This window comes from Loxodonta africana, chromosome 12 (genome assembly GCF_030014295.1).
Source record: "Loxodonta africana isolate mLoxAfr1 chromosome 12, mLoxAfr1.hap2, whole genome shotgun sequence".
Classification (NCBI taxonomy): Eukaryota; Metazoa; Chordata; class Mammalia; order Proboscidea; family Elephantidae; genus Loxodonta; species Loxodonta africana.
This window is the reverse complement of record NC_087353.1, coordinates 85,333,688-85,352,438: the sequence shown is the minus strand read 5'-3', so window position 1 is coordinate 85,352,438 and position 18,751 is coordinate 85,333,688. Positions and strand designations below refer to the sequence as shown.

Sequence of the window (18,751 nt, the reverse complement as noted above, 5' to 3'; positions counted from 1 at the left end):
GCGGCCGGGGAGGGGGCGGGCCTCTCCACCCCGCCTGGGCAGCCCGCCCGCCCGGGTACACTGAGGAGCGCACACGAGCGCACCACATTCATGAGCACGCAGGCTGGCACACACATGTGCACATGGGCCGGCACACACATCTTGCATGGACACTCCCGCGCACACACGCCTATGCCCACGTGCGCACGCTCAACACACATGCACAAACCCAGACACGCACTGGCACACTCACCCGGAGAACTTCGCAGACACACAGTCGCAAACACACGGGCTCCCTGCGCCACCAAGAACCAACAGTGAGAATTGCCTGGTGTTTCCCAACTCCTCCCAGGAGACCCCGGCCCTCGCGCTAAGCCCATCCTGCCTCCCTCCCTCGCTTCTTCCTTCCGTCGCTCGCGGGTCTCCGGGACCAGACCACCCGCCTAGTTGCCTTGGCGACGCCGGCTCCTCCCCCCCATCCCGTGCATTCTCACGCCCCTCCCCCGCAGAGAGAGCAAGGAGGAGGAAAGAGGGCCTCTGGCCCTCCCCCGCCCTATCCGTAGGGGCGGGGCTGTGGGCGGAGCTTGAAGATCCGCAGTGACTTGGGGTGCGCAGAGGAAGGGGGTCCGATCTACCTGCTGTCCCTGGCCTAGAACCTTTGCTCACACAGGCTTCTTTCCTTGAGGATACCTTCCCTTCTTTCAGAGGTCAGTCCGGGTCACCTCTTCCCAGGCGCTTTCCTGGAGTATCTGTCCCCTGCTCCTCATCTTCCGGTGCTATCTCAGACTCTGCTGACAGTTTTGTGGATCCTGTTTACATCTCTGTCTCCGCCACCAGCCAGAGAGCTCCACAGCGTGCAGAGGCTGATTCATCTGAGTCCCCAGTGCCCCAAACGGCCTGGCACAGTCAACATCACTAAGTCTTTGTGCTTTAAAAGTTAGAGAAAAACCAAACTACACTGAGATGCCATTTGTCACCTATCAAATGGGCAAAAGTCAAGGTATCAGTTAACATGGTGTTGACAAGGGTGAGCATAAATGGGCACTCTCTAGTCCACTGACAGTGCAAAAAGTCCTAAGTCACCCTCTGAGGAGGTCAAGCTGGCAGTGAATACCAAGATGACAAATATACATACTCTTTGACCCAGAAATTCCACTTCTAGGATTTTATCCTAGATATGTTGGTCCATGAGCAAAATAATAGAAGTTCAAGGTTAGCTGTAGCATGCTTGCAATGGCAACAGATTAGAAACAACATAAATGCCCATTGGTAGGGGACTGGTTACATCATTATGATAGATTCATACCATGGAATAGTATGCAGCCATGTAAAAGAAGGAGGCTCTTAATATACTTGTATAGAATCATCTTCATGATCTTATATTCAGTTAAAAAAAAGCAAGGTGCAGCACAGCATATATCGAAGGTTGCCATTTGAGTGGAAAAGACTTAGGTATGTTTATTTGTGCATGTATTATTTCTGGAAGACTGAGCAAGAAAGTGGTAACTCTGGTGGCCTGTGATGAGGACGCTGTGGAGCAGGAATAGGAAAGAGACTTATTTTTCAGTGTAGCCTTTGGTACTTATTAATTTTGTGCCAGGTGTATATGTTACCTATTCAAAAGAATCCATTAAAATATTTTTTAAGTAAAGGCAACCATTAGGTTTCCTTCGGGGCACTCCAGGGTAAGAAAGGCAAAACTAAAGAAAGCACTGCCCAGGACTGCAGCTGGTGGGTTTGGCAGGAAGGCGTCCTCCCCCAGATGCCACAGGTAAGGGGATGGGAGCAATCTGGTCAAGTCAAGACAGTGTGGAAAAATCCCATCTCCTCCACTGCTGTTTTCTCGCAATGTTCAGCTCAGGTCCCAGGCCAGCAGCCTCCAGAAAGCCTCGTTGAAGGATGGCGAGAATGAGACTAGAGATCAAACCTGTTGCAGAGGAAAATGGCAGACTGGGCTGAATCCTGACTTGTCCAGAGGTGGGAGGGCTTTTCATTCATTCATCCAGTCATCCACCCACATATTCACTAGCTATTTGTTGAATACCTACTATACGTGTGATGGTACAAATATGACCAAGGTCAACAGGATCCCTGATTCACAGCCTCGTAGGGGAGACAGAAAAACACACACGAACAATTCCAATTCAGTGTGAAGGATGCTGTGACAGGTGATGGTCAGAAGGCTGTGAGAGCTCGGGAAACTTTTCAGAGAAGATGTTGTCTCAGCTGAGACGTGAAAGAAGAGGAGGAGGTAGCCAGGTCAAGCGTGGGAGCAAGAGTGTCCTAGGCAGAGGCTGGAAGGCAGGCAAGAACTTAGCATATTCAAAGGATGGGCACAAGGTCACCATTGATGGAGCATACTGAGCCAGAGAAAGCATAGGAGAGCTGAGGTGAGTAGGTGGATAGGCACTGGTCATCAAGGGTCCTGCAGGCCAGGGTAAGAAGTTCAGAATTCATACCATGAGTGGGAAGCCATTGAAAGAGTTTAGGAAGTAGATCTATACATTCAGATCTGTTCTGGCTGGTGGCTGGAGATGGGTGGATCTTAAGGGGTGTCTTAGTTAGCTCGTGCTGCTATAACAGAAATACCACAAGCAGATGGTTTTAAGAAACGGAACCATATTTTCTCACGGTTTAGGAGGCTAGAAGTCTGAATTCAGAACACCAACGCTAGGAGAAGTCTTTCTGTTGGCTCCGGAGGAAGGTCCTTGTCTCTTCAGCTTTTGTTTCCTGGTTCCTTGGAGATCTCCATGTGTCTTGGCTTCTATCTTACCCCATCTCACCTCTGCTAATTTATTTAATCTCTGTTATTTCTCAAAAAAGATTGACTCAAGATACACTCTACGCTAATCCTTCCTCATTAGCATAACAAAGACAACCCGTTCCCAAATGGGATTATAACCTCAGGCATAGACGAATAGAGGTTAGGATTTACAACACATATTTTTCAGGGACATAATTCAATCCATAACAGGAGGTAAGAGTGAGCAGAGAGAGGTCAACCAGGTGAGACATGAAAAAAGAGACATGAGGTTGGCTTAAATGAGGGGGACAGCAGTGTGGGAGTAGGAGGGAGTGGACTGAGCCAAGATTTATGTTGGGAATGGAGCCATCAAGTCTTGATTATGGCTATGGCCGGTGAGAGAGAGGGAGAGATCTGGGGTGATTCCTAGTAATGGGATGCTTCTATAGCAGTGGTGGGACCATTTGCTGCAATGAAAAGACTAGGGAAGCAGCAGGTTTGGGGTAGGTGAATCAAGAGCTCCATTTGGTGTATATTGCATTTGAGATGTTTTTGGAAATACAAATAGATATCAAGCAGGAAGTTGGATACAGGAGTCTGGAGCTCAGGGGAGAGGTCTGGGCTGGAAATATACATTTGTGAGTCACCAGCATATAGATGGTATTTAAAGCCATGAGACTGGATGAGATCACCTAGGGAGAGAGATTATAGATAGAAAGAGAAAGTCCAAGGCTGAGCTGGGTAGAGTAGGAGGAACCCTGAAGATTGGTGAGTGTGGCCCCCGTGCTTGGAGTCAGGGATGGTACACTCTGCTGAGACACAGAAGGAAAAGAGAAGTAACCATTAGAGTTGACAAGTTAAGAGGTCACTGGTGGACTTGACAAAGATGGCTTTTGTGAAGTGGTGAGGACCAAGCCAGATCAGGAAGGGCTGAAGACTAAATTAAAGGTGAGGGAGTGGAGACTGCAAGTGTGGACAACTCCTTAGGAGGTATCCTTCTAGACTGTCAAGATGTGCATCCTTGTGTGGTCCTCCCCGCATGGTCCTCTGAGGACAGAGACCATGCCCTGATGATTTCTACCTAAGCCATAAATGGAGCCTAGCCCACCATAGAGCAGGAGCTCCTATAGTTGTCTAATGGTTGGATGAATGGATGATTGGATAATTCGCTGCTTGAGTCTAAAGGGCCTTCCTTTTCTGGTAGAGAGAGCAGCTGGATTCTTTTGAGGCAATGGAAGAAACTAAAAAATCCACCCCAAAGGCTGAGATGAAAAGACCAGGAAAGCAGCAGGTTTGGGGTAGGTGAACCAAGAGCTCCATTTGGGATATACGGCATCTGAGATATTTTTGAAAATATGAACAGATACCAAGTAGGGCTCTGGACCCCTTCCTCCCAGCTAAGCCTGGGGAGCAGCTGCAGGCCTGGGCAAGGAGCCCTGGCCCTGAGTCAGGAGCCAAGTTCTGGTGTTAGAGTCCCTACTTCCCCTCACTGGCTCTGTGACTTGGGGCAAGTCGCTTCCTCTCTCTCAGAAGTGCAGGGAAGCTGCTCTCATGAGCTGATCCCAGTGGAGGCCACATATATGTTAGCGCCCCTCCTCTCTCCTATTTTCTTTCCTTTCTGGCTTGTTTTCTTGTTAGAAACTAGGAGCTGACCTTAGCGAGGGTTGGTGTGAGAATGGGTGGGCTAGTATTTTGGGGTCCCTGAGGGCAGGACAAATGAGATATCCAGTGAGGAAGGTGCCTCCATCTGTAGGACAGAGGACCTCACATCCCACAGACACACACCCGGCTTTGAGGGAGTCATGGAAATGGGCCTGTCAGGGGCTATTGGACAGGTCCCAGCCAGCTGAGGGATCTGTACAGTCAGACCAAGGAGACCCTGAAGTGTCCTTGGGCTTGGGTGGGGCGGAGCACTTCTGTGATAGGCAGGCCTACCTGCTAATCAGAGTGGAGCTAACTCTTAAAAGCAGAGGAGGGCGCCCAGGAGTGGAAGGAGCTGTTGGAAAGTGACAAATAGAGAAAAACAGGCACTAGAAAGGAAAAATGGAGTGGCCTTTGGGGGAGCCCACGGGCCGCAGAAAAGGAAACTGAGACCCAGAGAGGGAAGCCTGCAAAGGCTGTCTAGATGGCCAAGAGTCTTGCCCCAGGATGGGCGAAGGAGCGTCCTGCTAACAATCCCCCTGCCTGTTGTCCCCCACAGTGATCTCTTTTCCTGTAGCACCAGACGCCACCCGTGGGGAGAATCCGAAGGAAGGTCTGGAGACAGGGAGCTGAGGCTTCCTTGGTTAAGAGGTGAAACAAGCAGGCAGGATTGGATACTCCTGCCACCTAGTGGGGAAAGCCTGCTATTTCCTTTGGTGCCGAACTCCAGGATAGTCCTTAGCGGAGCACGAAAGAGACAGGGTTTAGAGGGTGGGGGAGACCCCTGTATCCCTGAATTTGCCAACACAGTGCAAGGAAAGACTCAGGGACGAAAATACATAGCCCCGAGAAGTGTGTATTATCCACATTACTTTGCCCCTCTGTACCTTGGTTTCCTCTTCTGTAAAATGGGGGTGACAACAGTACCTACCTCAGAGGGTTGTTGGGATAGTTAACTAAGTCAATCTGTGTAAAGTACTCAGCATAGTAATAAAGTTAAATACTGCCTGTGGTAACTGGAGGTGTTTAGCCCTGCCCCCACCCCCATGCGCCACTGTACAAATGCAGGGTCCCTTAGCCCTGTTTTCAGATTGCCCACCTCCTAGTTGTCACTTCTGGGGTCGCCATGTTACTGTTTTTGCAGCAGCAGCAGCAGCAGCCCAAAGGTCCCATTCTCTCCTCTCTGACCCAGGGGCTTGGGGGGAAGGTCCCAGTTCCTAGCACTTTCTCTCTCCCCTCACCCTACAGGTTGTGATCAGAATTGGTCTGGGCTGTGACATCATAGAGCCCCACCCCTAGGGTGAGAGCTGAGGGGTCATGAAGCCAAGGCTGTGGTCATTGGTGTGGCTGTGCCTGGCTGGGCTGGGGGCCATAGAAACAGGTGGGAATCTGGGGGAGCAGTGGGGAAGGAAGAAGGCTTGGGGGGAAAGAATCAATGACCCTTAGAGACTGGGAGGCCAGCCCTGGGTCATTGTCTTTTCTCTTGCCCCAGCGAAGGCCTTCTCTCAGAGAGCTCAGCTGACCCTAGAGTCCCTGGGGACAAAATCAAGCCCCCCACCCACCCCCATAGCCACACTAAGGCTGTGTGGCCTACCAGGGCCTGAATCACAGTGGGGAGAGAGGCCCGCTGGCCTGTTGTCACAGACATTGCTGTGGGCCTTCAGCCCCCAGGCCAGAGAGGGCCGAGACCTCAGCCCCAGGAGCAGAGTCTCTGCCCTTCATAGACAGACCTGACTTCTTCGATTATCCCGACTCTGACCAAGCCAGGGTCCTGGCCCTGTCCCAGTTTATTGGAGAGAAACCTGTCATCTTTGCTAACTCAGGTATGAATGGACTTGAGCAGGGGCTTCCCTCCTGGATGGGGCCTGGAGGAGAGATACCCTTGGGCCCTTCAATGAGAGCTGAGTCAAGGGTTCCCTTATCCCTCTTTCTGCCTTGCAGGCTCCAGCTCCGACTTCTTCCACCACATTAGGGTGGCTGCCCTGATGCTGGCCTTCTTCTTTCTCCTTTTCCAGTTCTGCAGCCACATGTAAGCCCTCCCAGGCCCCACCCACCTCTGTCTTCCTCCAGTGGCCCAGGGAGGCAGTGTGGGACCTCCCACCTCTGATCTCCATCCCTTAGGAGCTGCCAGAAAGGGGCCTGAAGAGCGGATGAATGCCCTGGATGGGTCCTGAAAGGCCGAATCCACCTCTTCTCCTGCTGATAAATAAAGTCCTGGTTTGCTTCTGTCAGTGAGCACCCAGCAGGCTTTTCCCTCTCTTATGGGAATCTGTTTCTTCTCCCCAGGCAGCCAGCCCCCATTGCCCAGACCCCTGCCTCGCTTCCAGCCCCAAAGAACTGAGTGCAGAAAGGGCCTGGTGGCATCACGCAGGTCATCTTTATTAGCGGTCTGGAAAGCACCTCCCAGGACCCCCGACCCCAGACCAGAGAAAGCCTTGAGGGGTCTGTAGCACCAGGGACATGCCAGGGCCCGAGGACAAGATGTGCAGCCTACAGGTGGGGCGGCAGGGGGCAGCCATCTTCCTCCCCCCAGCAAACTAGTTTGGATTTGGGCGAATAAATAAATAAGACTCCTCTAGGCTGGCCTCCCCTGGAGAGGAGCTGTGGGGGCAGCCAGCTCTGTGAGACCCAGTCCTCTGCCACCCAAATGACAGGGAGCTGAGAGGTGGGGCAACAGAGGGCTGAGATGTCCTTGGTGGGTGGGGGCCACCCATATTCTTTGACCCCTGCCCCACTCATATCCCTGTTGGGCTCTCCACAAGCTCTCAGACCCTAAGTGGATGGGAAGTGGGGCTTCCTTCTGCTTTTCCTTCACTTCTCCAGGGCACCCAGAGTGGGTGATTGGAGTAGGGGCTGCACAGGAAGGTGCTGTGGGGAGAAAAGGTCCCCTCCCACCTTCTCTCACCTGATCCCGGACCCTCAGCCCCTGAGGGAAGGTGCTCCCTTGCCCTTCTGAGTCCACCTGTCAGTCCTGGGGCTGTCAGGGCTAGAGGCCCCTGGCTCCCAACCCCCACCCATCAGTCCCAGAGGCCTGTCCCCACAGGAGGGTCCCCTGCCCCCACCCTCAGTCCTGGGTCTGACAGGGGGAGGGTGGGGGGGAGCCCCGGGGGCGGAAGAGGCGGCAGGCCCCTCGGCAGATGAGAAAGAACCAGTAGAGCTGGGGGGCAAGCAGCAGCGCAGCGCCCAGGTTGATGTGGGCCGGGAGGGCGAGGGGCACGGCGAGCAGGGGCAGGCCGGCGTGCCGCCCATAGGCCCAGTACAGGTAGGGGAAGAGCAGCACCCGGCAGCACAGGAAGCTGAGCAGCATCAGGGCCCCGTTGACTTTGTGCAGCAGAGTGTGCTGCTGCTTGTACTGTGGACGGAAAGCCTGGTCGGAACTGGCAGACAGTGTGCCCCTGTCCACACTCCACTGCCCCATCCGCCCCTCTGCCTCCTGCCCCATCCATCCCTCTGCCTCTTGTCCTCTGCCCACGTCCTGCTGCCCACCTACCCCTCTGCTTCCTGCCCCTTGCCCACATCCTACTGCCTCATCCACCCCCTGCCCACACCCCACTTCCCCACCTACTCCTCTGCCCAGCTACCACCCTCTGCCCACCTCCGTGCCTTCCCCTCTTCTGGGGCATCGGCCAGGTTAAAGGCCCCAGACCATCCTGCTCCTGCCTCCCTTCTACCCAGCCGATAGCTCCTCTAAGGCCTGAAATGTCACCCGTCCTTTAGAGAATCCCTGAAGGTCCCTGAAAACTGCCAATTCACTTGGCAAGACTCATCCCTTGCCATTCCTGTGCCCTCTTTTCAGGCCCATATGCCCTCAGGTACCCTCTCACCTGGATGAGGATCTTGCCAAGGCAGACGAAGGGGGTGCTGACCTCTGCCATCAACAAGCAGCCTAGAAAGAAATCCCCCTTGCCTTGACGCCACACCTGAAGAGAGGAAGGGAGGTGAAGGGGCCAGGCCTCATCCTAGGTTCCTGGGAAGCCCCTGCCCTTCCTCAGTCCCCTCTGCCACTTTTGGGGATGCTTAACTTGGACAGGTCTGAGCACACGTGTACAGCTGCATGAGCTGGGTGCATCCCCTCACTGCATCCCTCAACAAGCCTGTAGGTAAGATATTAGACCTTATTACAGGTCAGGAAACTGAGACTCAGACACACACAACAGCTCCCAAACACCTCGCTGGGCATAGAAGCCCAGGCCAGGCTGACTCCAGACCCTCTTGCTGACTGGGGCTAGGCTAGTGCTCAGTAAACACCGCCGTGAATGACACTCTCTGGTCCTGTCCTGGGCTCCACCCTGCTGCCAGGACCTGGGCCCAGGGCTTCTGGGGCTCTTACAGGGCTGGCTCGGGCAAAGCACAGAGGAGTGGGCTCTGCCCAGGGTGCCTGGCCCTGCAAGGACTCACCACTGAGAGCGGGAAGCACACCAGCACCATGACGGCATGGTGGAGCACCATGAGGAACTCTTTATGCAGGTAGGCACGTGCCACCGCCCAGGTGCTGCCCGGGGGGCTGGCCCGCCCGTTGTCCCCACCGTGGCCCTTGACCTGGTGCTTGTGCCAGTGGCAGAGGAACATGGCGTAGATGTCATAGATGAAGTAGGGCACTGCAAACTGTGTGTAGGCAGAGGAAAGCCAGTGTCTGTGGGCAGAGAGAGGGATCAAGGAGGAAGGAAATGGAAAGTTAGCAGCTGCCAGGGGCCAGCGGCCAGGGTCAGTGCTGGGGCCCAACACCAGTCAGATCTCATGTGATCATCACAACACCTTGGAACAGACGTGGAGTCTCATGCCATAGATGGTGGAACCACAGGGTCGAGGGTGAGACACTTGCCCCAGACCACATGATCACACAGCTAGCAAGTAGGAGAGCTGGGATTCAAGCCCAGAATTGTCTGACCTCAAAACCTGTCCACTTTTTTAAAAATAATTTTTATTGTGCTTTAAGTGAAAGTTTACAAATCAAGTCAGTCTCTCACACAAAAACTTATATACACCTTGCTACGTACTCCCATTACTCTCCCCCTAAAGAGACAGCCTGCTCTCTCCCTTCACTCTCTCTTTTCATATCCATTTCGCCAACTTCTAACCCCCTCCATCCTCTCATCTCCCCTCCAGGCAGGAGATGCCAACATAGTCTCAAGTGTCCACCTGATCCAAGAAGCTCATTCCTCACCAGCATCCCTCTCCAACCCATTGTCCAGTCCAATCCATGTCTGAAGAGTTGGCTTCAGGAATGGTTCCTGTCCTGTTGCCAACAGAAGGTCTGGGGGCCATGACCACCGGGGTCCTTCCAGTCTCACTCAGACCATTAAGTCTGGTCTTATGAGAATTTGGGGTCTGCATCCCACTGCTCTCCTGCTCCCTCAGGGGTCCTCTGTTAAAACCTGTCCATTTTTCATATTCGTTTAGATCCATTCTTTCCCTCTCTCCTCGCACCATGGTGGGAGAGAAAGGGAAGAGCCACAGACCACATGGGCTGAGAAAATGAGCTCAGTTGAGGCCACGGAGAGAGCTACGGTTGGGACCATAGTAGCAGAAGAGGTAAGAGCAGTGGGAGAGAGAATATCTGCTAACAGCTGACTGTTTACAAGGCGTAGCTCTGTTCAAATATTCTAAACCTTATACGTGCATAACTTCATTTACTCCCCCGCCCAAAACCCTATAAAAGGTAGGTATGATTATCATCCCCATTTCACAGGTGAGGAAACTGAGTCAGAGAGAGGCTAGGTGGCCTAGGAGTAAACCTCAGCAGTCTGGCTCCAGAGCCCCACCGTTGCTGGAAGATTCGACTGAGGTGCCAGAGACAGGCCCAGTCGGGGAGTTAGTGGTGCTGTCAGGGCTGCTTGCTCTGTTTGAATGTGGCCCAATCTCTTGTTTTTTTCAGGTACAGACAAGCACCAAGGGGAAACGCTGCGCAAAAGGAGCCAAGAATGGAGAAAGTATCATGCACGTTGAGAGTAAACAAAAAGTAAGAACTACATGAATATGCAACATTGCATTTATTCTGCCCAAGTCAGCACGTTGAGTGCTTTCTCTTGCATCCTGTGATCCTGTGACAAGTCAGGAGTGGGGGTGCTCAGAAAGGCCGGCCCAGGGGAACTTGGCCAGCTTAGTGAAGGGGCAGAAGCAAAGTCAGCCAGAAGCTGCAGAGAAAAAGAGCTGAGACCAAATATGAGAAGCCACTAGACGAGAGGAGTGGCGAAGACCTGGGGCTGAGGCCAGCTAAGGACGGAGGATGAGGCAGAAGCAGATGCAAGCCCTGGGGGGGAGGCTGGCCTGGCAGGGAAGGCAGCCCTCTCTAGAAGGGATGATGGGATAGGGGAGAGAAGCTGGGCCCCATGGTGTAGTGGTGCTGGAATGTGTGACTGGAGGGGGACAGAGATGAGAGGGAAGAAACAAAGGGAGAGCCAGAGTTGAAGGGGATCCGACATCAGGGAGCAGCCCAGGAAGTCAGCCCCAGCAGACACAAGGGACCACTGAGTTGGGGGTGGTTTCCAGGCCCTGGGTGCAATGTGAAGTGTTAAATCCCAGCCCCACTCTCTCAGTAATTAGGCGCTCAGAAGTAGGAACAGCTGTTGCCCCTGGATTAACCCTGATCCAACCCACCCACCTGAGGATTAAGGAGGGAGGACAAGAACAGACCAAGGGGAAGGGAATGAACGCAAGAGCCAAAAGGTGACCTCGGGGTAAGAAGGTGTGAGGAGGAAATGTGGGCAATCCAGGGTCATCTTGGACTCCCGTGGCAGGGGAGAGGGCGAGAGGGGGCCAAGTCACCAGGGCAGGGTCTGAAGAAACAGTTAAGCAACTACTATGTAGGAGCCAAGAACTGTTCTAGGCATTTGACACACATCAACTCAATTCCTCCTCACCGCAGCCCATTCCAAGCAGGGAATACGACCTCACAATGGATGAGGGCACTCAAACTTATTTGCAGGAAAAGAAGAGGCAAACAGAAGATAGGGGGCAACTCCACATCCAGGTCAGCCTGGGGCTCAGTGGCTGCCAGACAAGGGGAGCAGGGCCAGAAGCTAAGAGTGGAGGTGCCACTCAGCAGAAGCCTGCGGGTCACCTACAGCTGCCCCTTCAGCACCACGGACAGAGCCCTCTCCTCCCTCCTCCTGCCCCACCTCTCAAGCCTGGGGTTTTCTGGCAAGCATCAGGCACTGCAGCAGCTGCCAGTGCCAAATTGTGGCCTCTTCACCCTCTCTCCCCTCCCCCCCACCCACTAGCCTGACCATTAGTGGCCTTGTTTGTGTCACCTCCTCTCTCTTCTCCGTTGTGCAAGGAGCTGGGGCTGGACACCTCGATTCTAGGAGGAGGCCATGGGTGAGCCCAGCATGAGGAGGGGAGGGGAGTGCTCCAGTTGCGTGTTGCTTGGAAGTGTGGTCTGAGGGGTGTGAGGGTGGGAGGAAGTAGGCGAGGAAACAACATTCAAAACCTTCAACAATACAAGAGGCTGGGAAGCCAACCAGGAACTGCTCTGAGTATTCTTTTTGATTCCCTCCTGGTTCTGACCTCTAAGGACAGGACAGGGATAAATTTATCCCTGGGTGTTGAGTTGCACCTACTGCAGTTAACTTGCTCAGGCCCAAGTGAAGGGCGTGGGGACCACTGATGGGGTTTCCTAGAAGATCTGGGGTATTTAAGGTCACACATATACACAGCCTGCTGGAACGTGGGCAGAGGTGATCTCATGGCACTTACTGGTCATCGATGATGTGTTTGCAGGAGGTGGAGACGATGTAGCCAGCTGTAGAGGCCATGATGGCTTGGACAGAGGACACTAGCCTAGGGAGAAAGACGGAGGAGTGGGTAGAATGGAAGAGTTGTGTGCCTCCATTTCTCCTCTTTACAAGTTTAGTTACTGTGCTTCGATTTTGGTTGCTTCTCTGGACCACTCCTTGACCATCATTGTTCCCCCCTCCATAGCCCCTGGACTTTCTCAGTTGTTTATTCCTCAGTTTACCCCATTCCTCTCTGCCTTCTTCCTTCAGTTTGTGGATACTGAATCACCTTCCCTCAGGAGGATACCAGGGAGGTCACCCTGAGGTGAGACAATGCTGAGAATGTGTTGCTGATAACCAGGCTTCTTCCTGGGAGAGGAGAGGACCACACACAGGGAGGGAAGGGGAGCCCGGGGCCTGTCCTGGCACCACTCAGCCACCCGTCACTATGCTGGTCATCTTTCTGGTCCCTAGTGATCCCAAATTCTCCTGGCCACTTTCCTGTTCTACTTGACTGGCACTACACTCCTCTCCCCAACACTGGTCCTTATTCCAGGGTCACACAGAGTTCTACCACTCACTTCTCTGCCCCTTGTCCCGCCAACACACCCCCTGAAGACATACATGGCACTCTGCCCCTTATTCCCTAACCTCTTATAGAAATGTTTCAGTCACATGCTGGCCCTGTTTTGGAGGCTGGGAGGATGAATACAGGAAGGAAAGAAAGCAGTCTGAATACTAGTAGACCAGATGGCTGGGTTTGGATGAGGTCCTCTGGGACAGTAAGTAAGGCAGTGAGGAGGGAGGGAAGGAAGCTTAGTGGTAAAGCCCACCAGCCACTGCAGAAGTCCCAAGTGCCGACAGGGCCAAGAGTCCAGGGAAGGCCTGGGTTCCTTTCCATTCCCACAAGGCCTGCAATGGGGAAAAGGGGCTGAGGGGAAGGGATGCAGTTTACCTGGCTGAGACAATGACCGCGTCGGCCTCCTCCCAGCGCAGCTGGGGCAGCCGCTGGAGCGTGTTCTTGGAGAGGAGGAAGAGTCCCGGGAACACCACCCCCCCAGCCACCATTGGGGTCAGCATGGTGGCTCAGGACTCAGGCAGGGACAGGGAGGCTGAGCCAGAGGGAGGTGGAGGTGGGGAAGGGATGCCAAGCCAGGGAAGGAGACAGGGAAAGAGAGGAAGGGGCACAAAGGGGCCAGGGCGGGGATGGGATGGGGCAAGGGAGCAAAGGAGTTTGACAAGAATGAGGAAAGGGAGAGGGCAAGCTGGCTAGGGACTGGAGAGAGGGCAGACTGAAGAGAGGGACCTGGAGAGGGCCACTGAGAGAGAGGGATGGGGAGAGATGAGGGGAGGACTTGGTGAGAGGACAGCCAGGGAGAGGGTACTGGAGGAGGAGGACGCCGTGGGGGAGGGGAGGCCGAGATGAGGCAGGTGGGGAGGGGGGGCTTACGGGAGAGGCTGGGAGGGCCCGAGAAGGCGGGGTGGGGCGGGGGCGGGGGTGGGGGTGGGACTGTGGTTCCAGCCCTGAAAGGGAGGGCAGGAGGGGAAGGAGGGAGAGAGAGGAGGAGCAGCCAGGCAGTGGTCAGCGGTCACCACTGCTCTCCAGCCTCCACTGCCTCCTCTCCCGGCTGCCGCCACAGCCCCCGCTGCCCAGCACGGGCGCTGCACATGGCATTATAGAGAGCTGGTGCCCAGCCCCCTGCCCCCTCTGTGGGGAGGGGGAGGGGGAGGGGGTCGCCAGCTTGGGGAAGGCGGGGGAGGGGTGGGGAAATGATGGCACCGACCAGACACCAAGAAACTGGACCTGCAGCAGCGTCTCCCCATGCAGCTCTGAGCCACAGCAGCGGCTGCGACAGAGATGGGGGGAGCAGAGAAAGGGGAAGGAGGGGAGGCCCTTAAAGAGACAGCAGCTGCAGCACAGGGGGCTGCTGGGCACACGGGCCAGGGGAGGGCAGGCTCTCTTCTTGGGGAGGCAGGTGGCCCGTGGCTCCTGGCCAGCTGGGAGAGGGGTCTGAGCCTTCATAGGAGCCTGACCCCGCTTCCCATCAGCACTTTGGAAATACCTGACATTTCTGCCTCTGCCAGCACCTCCAACAGGTTTCCCATAATGGCCTGCCTGGGGTCCTAGCGTAGGGACATTGGCTCCAGCCTAGGAGTGGAGGTGCGGGGGGCGGGGGCGGTGAGGGGGCAGAAGAAAGTGGTGCATCTTGCTGTCACTGAAGATGAGTTTAAAAATGAATGGGAATAAAAATGCCTCAACACTGCTGTATCCTTCAAACTCAGAGAGTCCCCTCACCAGTCTCCTTCACCCCTTGGAAGCCAGGGCAACTAGCAAATCTGAGGTGCCTCTTGTATCCCCTTGACTGCTAGTAGCATGTCCCGTGGCTTCATCTAACTATTGTAGCAGCACTGAAGCGCTGCGCCTGTCCCCTTCTTACAGGTCAACAAGGGGTCCTGAGGCATTAAGTGACCCTCCCCAAGGTCACACAGTTAAGAAATGGCAGGATCGGCCGAATTGCTGGGCTAAGGGCTATGGGGACCATGGTCTTGGGGAACATCTAGCTCAGTTGGCATGACATAGTTTATAAAGAAAATGTTCCAGTTTCTACTTTGGTGAATAGCTTCTGGGGTCTTAAAAGCCTGTGAGTGACCATTTAGGATACTCCACTGGTCTCACCCCTTTGGGGAGCAAAGAAGAATGAAGAAAACTAAAGACAGAAGGGAAAGATTAGTCCAGAGGACTAATGGACCACATCTACCACAGCCTCCACCAGACTAAGTCCACTACAACTAGATGGTGCCTGGCTAAAACCAGTGACCGCTCTGACAAGGATCACATTAGAGGGTCCTGGACAGAGCTGGAGAAAAATGTAGAACAAAATTCTCACTAAAAAAGAAAGACCAGACTTCTGGCCTGAAAGAGACTGGAGAAACCCTGAGAGTATGGCCCCTGGACACCCTTTCAGCTCAGTAATGAAGTCACTCCTGAGGTTTGCCCTTCAGCCAAAGATTGGACAGGCCCGTAAAACAAAATGAGACTAAAGGGGCATACCGGCCCAGGGGCAGGGACTAGAAGGCAGGAGGGAAGAGGAAAGCTGGTAATGGGGAACCCAAGGTTGAGAAGGGTGAGTGCTGACATGTCGTGGGGTTAGTAACCAATGTCATAAAACAATATGTGTACTAAGTGTTCAACAAGAAATTAGTTTGTTCTATAAACCTTCATCTAAAGTAAAAAAAAAAAAAAAAGGAGAAATGGCAGGAATCCTCTCATGCTAGGGATCAGAGTAGCAACGCAGAGGAGGGAGAAATGAGAAACGCTGCCTCTCAGGAAACCCGCCTCCACCCATGGATGCCCTGCCTCCTGCTCTTCAGGCGGCCTGTCCATTCCCGAACTTCCCCTCAGCACCAGTCACTCTCTGTCCTCCAGGTTTATCATGCTCTTGGCTTCCTTCCCTTGGCACTTCCCAGGACATTCCAGTTTCAGAGTCAGAAAGGACCTTGGCTGGTTCAAGCTCCTCACTCAACCAAGAGGAAAGAGGCCCAGTAACTGGCCCAGGGTCACACTGCAACTCAGAAGCCCCTGGGGTTCTGCTATACCATTCTGAACCCAACCACCCTGTGGACTTCTGCATGATGTGAGGCCTGCAGAATACATCTATAACCAAGATACAGTCTCCCTTTGCCTGCTCAAAGCCTACTCTCCATCTAGTTTCCCAAAGAGAAGCAAGGGGCCAGGATTTGCAATTTTGTGCTGCCATCTAGTGGCATGTTGTTAGAACTGACCCAGAGACCTTAGGGAGAGTCCCCAGGAGTTCACTTAAGGGGAAAAGGGGCCCAACTTTCTGAGTATTTACTATATGCCAGGCGCTGTGCAAGATGATTTATGTTGATTCTTATTTAATCCTCCCAGATGGTGGTATCCCTGTTTAATAGATGAAGAGCTTAGAGGTTAAAAAAGACACAACTTGCCCAAGGCAATACAATTATGAAAATTGGTAAAGCTGGATTTCAAACCTATGTTTGTGTGACTCCAAAGCCAAAGATGAATGAAACTACAAAAAAAAAAAAAAAATACTGAATTGGGGGGAGGATGGGAGACAGTGGGCCACCACCTTTATTTGAAGACCCAAAATTAGTTAAGGAATTGGGATGTCAATTTTGATGATGTGGATTAATGCAGATAGAGAAGGAGCTTTTTTTCTGTCAGGAATTCAAGTAAATTCTGCCCACTCCCTCTCCTACCTTTGTCCAGGGTTTGGTAATATCAACCAACCCACTGCAGTTGAGTTGATTCCGACTCATAGGGACCTTATAGGACAGAGTAGGCCTGCGCCATAGAGTTTCCAAGGAACTCCTGGTGGGTTTGAACTGCCGACTTTTCGTTAGCAGCCACAGCACGTAACCACTATGCCACCAGGGTTTCCCAGTTTGGTAATGGCTCACCTTCATATTAAACTTTGCCATATAGGTCATACGTTTTGCAGCGCCCAATCCAGCCCACAGACACATTTTGTTTGGCCAGTATCATGTTGCCAGTATGGTAGGTTCTTAAATTCTAAGCTATCTGTGTTTTAAAATGGACAAATTTTCACAAAAAAGCTCAACTTCTTTCTAAAAAGAATCAGAAGGTCAGACAACACTGGGTCCACATTCCCACATGGTACCATGTGGCTGGAGCTGAGCAGCTGCTGCCCTTTAGGTGGCGCACAAGTCTTCCTGCTCACTGCAGTCCCACAGACCCTGCCTCCCTCTAAGTACTTGCAAGAGTTTGCAATCCCGACTTTGTAGACATTATTAATTCACATGGCCTTCACCTCATGAAGAATGGAAAGAAGGCATTATTATTAAACCCATTTACAAATGAGAGATTCAAAGTTCAGAGAGGTTAAATGACTTGCAAAGATCCCACAGCTTACAATAGCATCTAAAAGAATAAAACACCTAGGAATAAATTTAACCAGGAAGGTGAAAGGCTTGTACACAGAAAACTATAAGAATTACTAAAAGAAATGAAAAATGATCTAAATAAATGGAAGGACATTCCATGTCTGTGGATTTGAAGGCTTAATATAGTTAAGATGTCAACACTACCCAAAACAATCTATAAATTCAATGCAGTACCCATCAAAATTTCAACAGCCTTCTTTTCAGTCAGGGAAAAGCCAATACTCAAATTTATATGAAAGGGCAAGGGACCCTGAATAGCTAAAGCAATCTTGAAGAAGAAGAAGTAGTAGGATTCACACTTCCTATTTCAAAACATACTATAAAGCCATAGTAATTAAAACAGTCTGGTACTGGTATAACATATGTTGTCGTTGTACGCCATCGAGTCCATTTAAACTCATAGCAGCCCTACAAGACAGAGTAGAACTGTCTATAGGGTTTTGAAGGCTGTAATCTTCACAGAAGCAGATTGCCACATCTTTCTCCTGTGGAGCGGCTGGTGAGTTCAAACTGCTGACCTTTCGGTTAGCAGCTGAGTGCTTAACCATTGCACCAGTGGGGCTCCTTCAACAGATATATAGACCAATGGAATATATTTAAAAGTCCAGAAATAAATCCATACATCTATGGTCAACTGATTTTCAACAAAGGCACTAAGTCCATTCAAAAGGAAAGGAAGAGTCAAAATACAGTGCTGGGAAAATTGGACTTCCACATGGTGAAGAATGAATGAGATCCACACCTCACACCATACACAAAAAGCAACTCCAAATGGATCAAGGATCTACACGTGAAAGCTAAAACCATAAAATTCTTAAAAGAAAATGTAGAGGGGTGAAGCTATGGAATCTAGTTTTTAGCAATGGGCTATCAGGCATGGCAGCAAAAGACAAAATAGATAAATATGACCTCATAAAAATTAAATACTTTTGTTCATCAAAAGACTTTATGAAAAAGTGAAAAAGACAATTTACAGATTGAGAGAAAATTTGGGAGAACCATATATTCAATAAGATTCTAATATCCAAAATATATAAAATACTCCTATAATTTAACAACAAAACGACAAACAACCCAATCAAAAAATGGACAAAGGTCTTGAACAGACAGTTCATCAAAGAGGATATTCAAATAGCCAACAAACACATGAAAAGATGTCCAATGCCACTAAACTTTGTTGTTGTTGTGCGCCATTGAGTCGATTCTGACTCATAGCGACCCTACAAGACAGAGTAGAACTGCCTCATAGGGTTTCCAAGGAGCGGCTGGTGGATTCAAACTGCAGACTTTTTGGTTAGCAGCCTGAGCTCTTAACCACTTCACCACCAGGGCTCCCATTAACCTCTAAAAAAAAAAAGTAGGGAGATGCAAATGAAAACCACAGTGAGATACCATCTCACCACCATTAAAATGGCAATGATCATAAAAACAAAGAACAGTAGGTGTTGGCAAGGTTGTGGAGAAATAGGAACCCTCATCCACTGCTGGTGTGAATGTAAAATGAATGGTACAGCCACTGTGGAAAACAGTTTGGTGGTTTCTCAAAAGTTGAACATAAAACTACCATACAGACCCAGCAATTCCAGTCCTAGCTATCTACCCAGAAGAAGTGAAAGCAGGATCACAAACAGAAACCTGCACACCAATGTTCACTGTTGCACTTCTCACAATAGCCAAAAGGCGGAAACAACTGAGGTGTCCATCAGTGGGTGAATGGATAAACAAA

The 18,751-nt window shown here is 51.8% G+C and overlaps 2 protein-coding genes and 1 long non-coding RNA gene across 3 annotated transcripts; 2 read left to right on the top strand and 1 right to left on the bottom strand.

Annotated features, from left to right (window-relative positions):
• Nucleotides 1-551: 551 nt before the first annotated feature.
• Nucleotides 552-7,410, top strand: C12H16orf92 (chromosome 12 C16orf92 homolog). Its single transcript, XM_064295811.1, has 4 exons — nt 552-5,744; nt 6,028-6,186; nt 6,305-6,392; nt 6,485-7,410. Exons 1-4 carry the CDS (start codon nt 5,681-5,683, stop codon nt 6,504-6,506), a joined length of 333 nt encoding a protein of 110 aa, XP_064151881.1. The 5' UTR covers nt 552-5,680; the 3' UTR covers nt 6,507-7,410.
• Nucleotides 7,411-7,427: 17 nt separating this feature from the next.
• Nucleotides 7,428-12,710, bottom strand: TLCD3B (TLC domain containing 3B). The gene is made up of 4 exons (XM_003418842.3): nt 12,059-12,710; nt 8,762-8,996; nt 8,188-8,283; nt 7,428-7,715 (listed from the first exon to the last, which is right to left on the bottom strand). The coding sequence occupies exons 1-4, from the start codon at nt 12,115-12,117 to the stop codon at nt 7,428-7,430; spliced, it is 678 nt and encodes a 225-aa protein (XP_003418890.2). The 5' UTR covers nt 12,118-12,710.
• LOC135232993 (uncharacterized) lies at nt 7,631-10,436 on the top strand. The gene is made up of 4 exons (XR_010323661.1): nt 7,631-8,830; nt 9,470-9,615; nt 9,764-9,895; nt 10,239-10,436. It is a non-coding gene; the product is annotated as an uncharacterized LOC135232993 (long non-coding RNA).
• Nucleotides 12,711-18,751: the final 6,041 nt, after the last annotated feature.

What these genes read in the sequence shown, in the direction of transcription:
- C12H16orf92 (XM_064295811.1), top strand. Translation starts at nt 5,681, where the DNA reads ATGAAGCCAAGGCTGTGGTCATTGGTGTGGCTGTGCCTGGCTGGGCTG. An exon ending in GCTGGGGGCCATAGAAACAG is followed by an intron (nt 5,745 to 6,027) that starts GTGGGAATCTGG and finishes GTGGGCCTTCAG; the next exon opens with CCCCCAGGCCAGAGAGGGCC. An exon ending in TTCCAGTTCTGCAGCCACAT is followed by an intron (nt 6,393 to 6,484) that starts GTAAGCCCTCCC and finishes TCCATCCCTTAG; the next exon opens with GAGCTGCCAGAAAGGGGCCT.
- TLCD3B (XM_003418842.3), bottom strand. Translation starts at nt 12,117, where the DNA reads ATGGCCTCTACAGCTGGCTACATCGTCTCCACCTCCTGCAAACACATC. An exon ending in AAACACATCATCGATGACCA is followed by an intron (nt 8,997 to 12,058) that starts GTAAGTGCCATG and finishes CTCTGCCCACAG; the next exon opens with ACACTGGCTTTCCTCTGCCT. An exon ending in TTGGCAAGATCCTCATCCAG is followed by an intron (nt 7,716 to 8,187) that starts GTGAGAGGGTAC and finishes TTCCGTCCACAG; the next exon opens with TACAAGCAGCAGCACACTCT.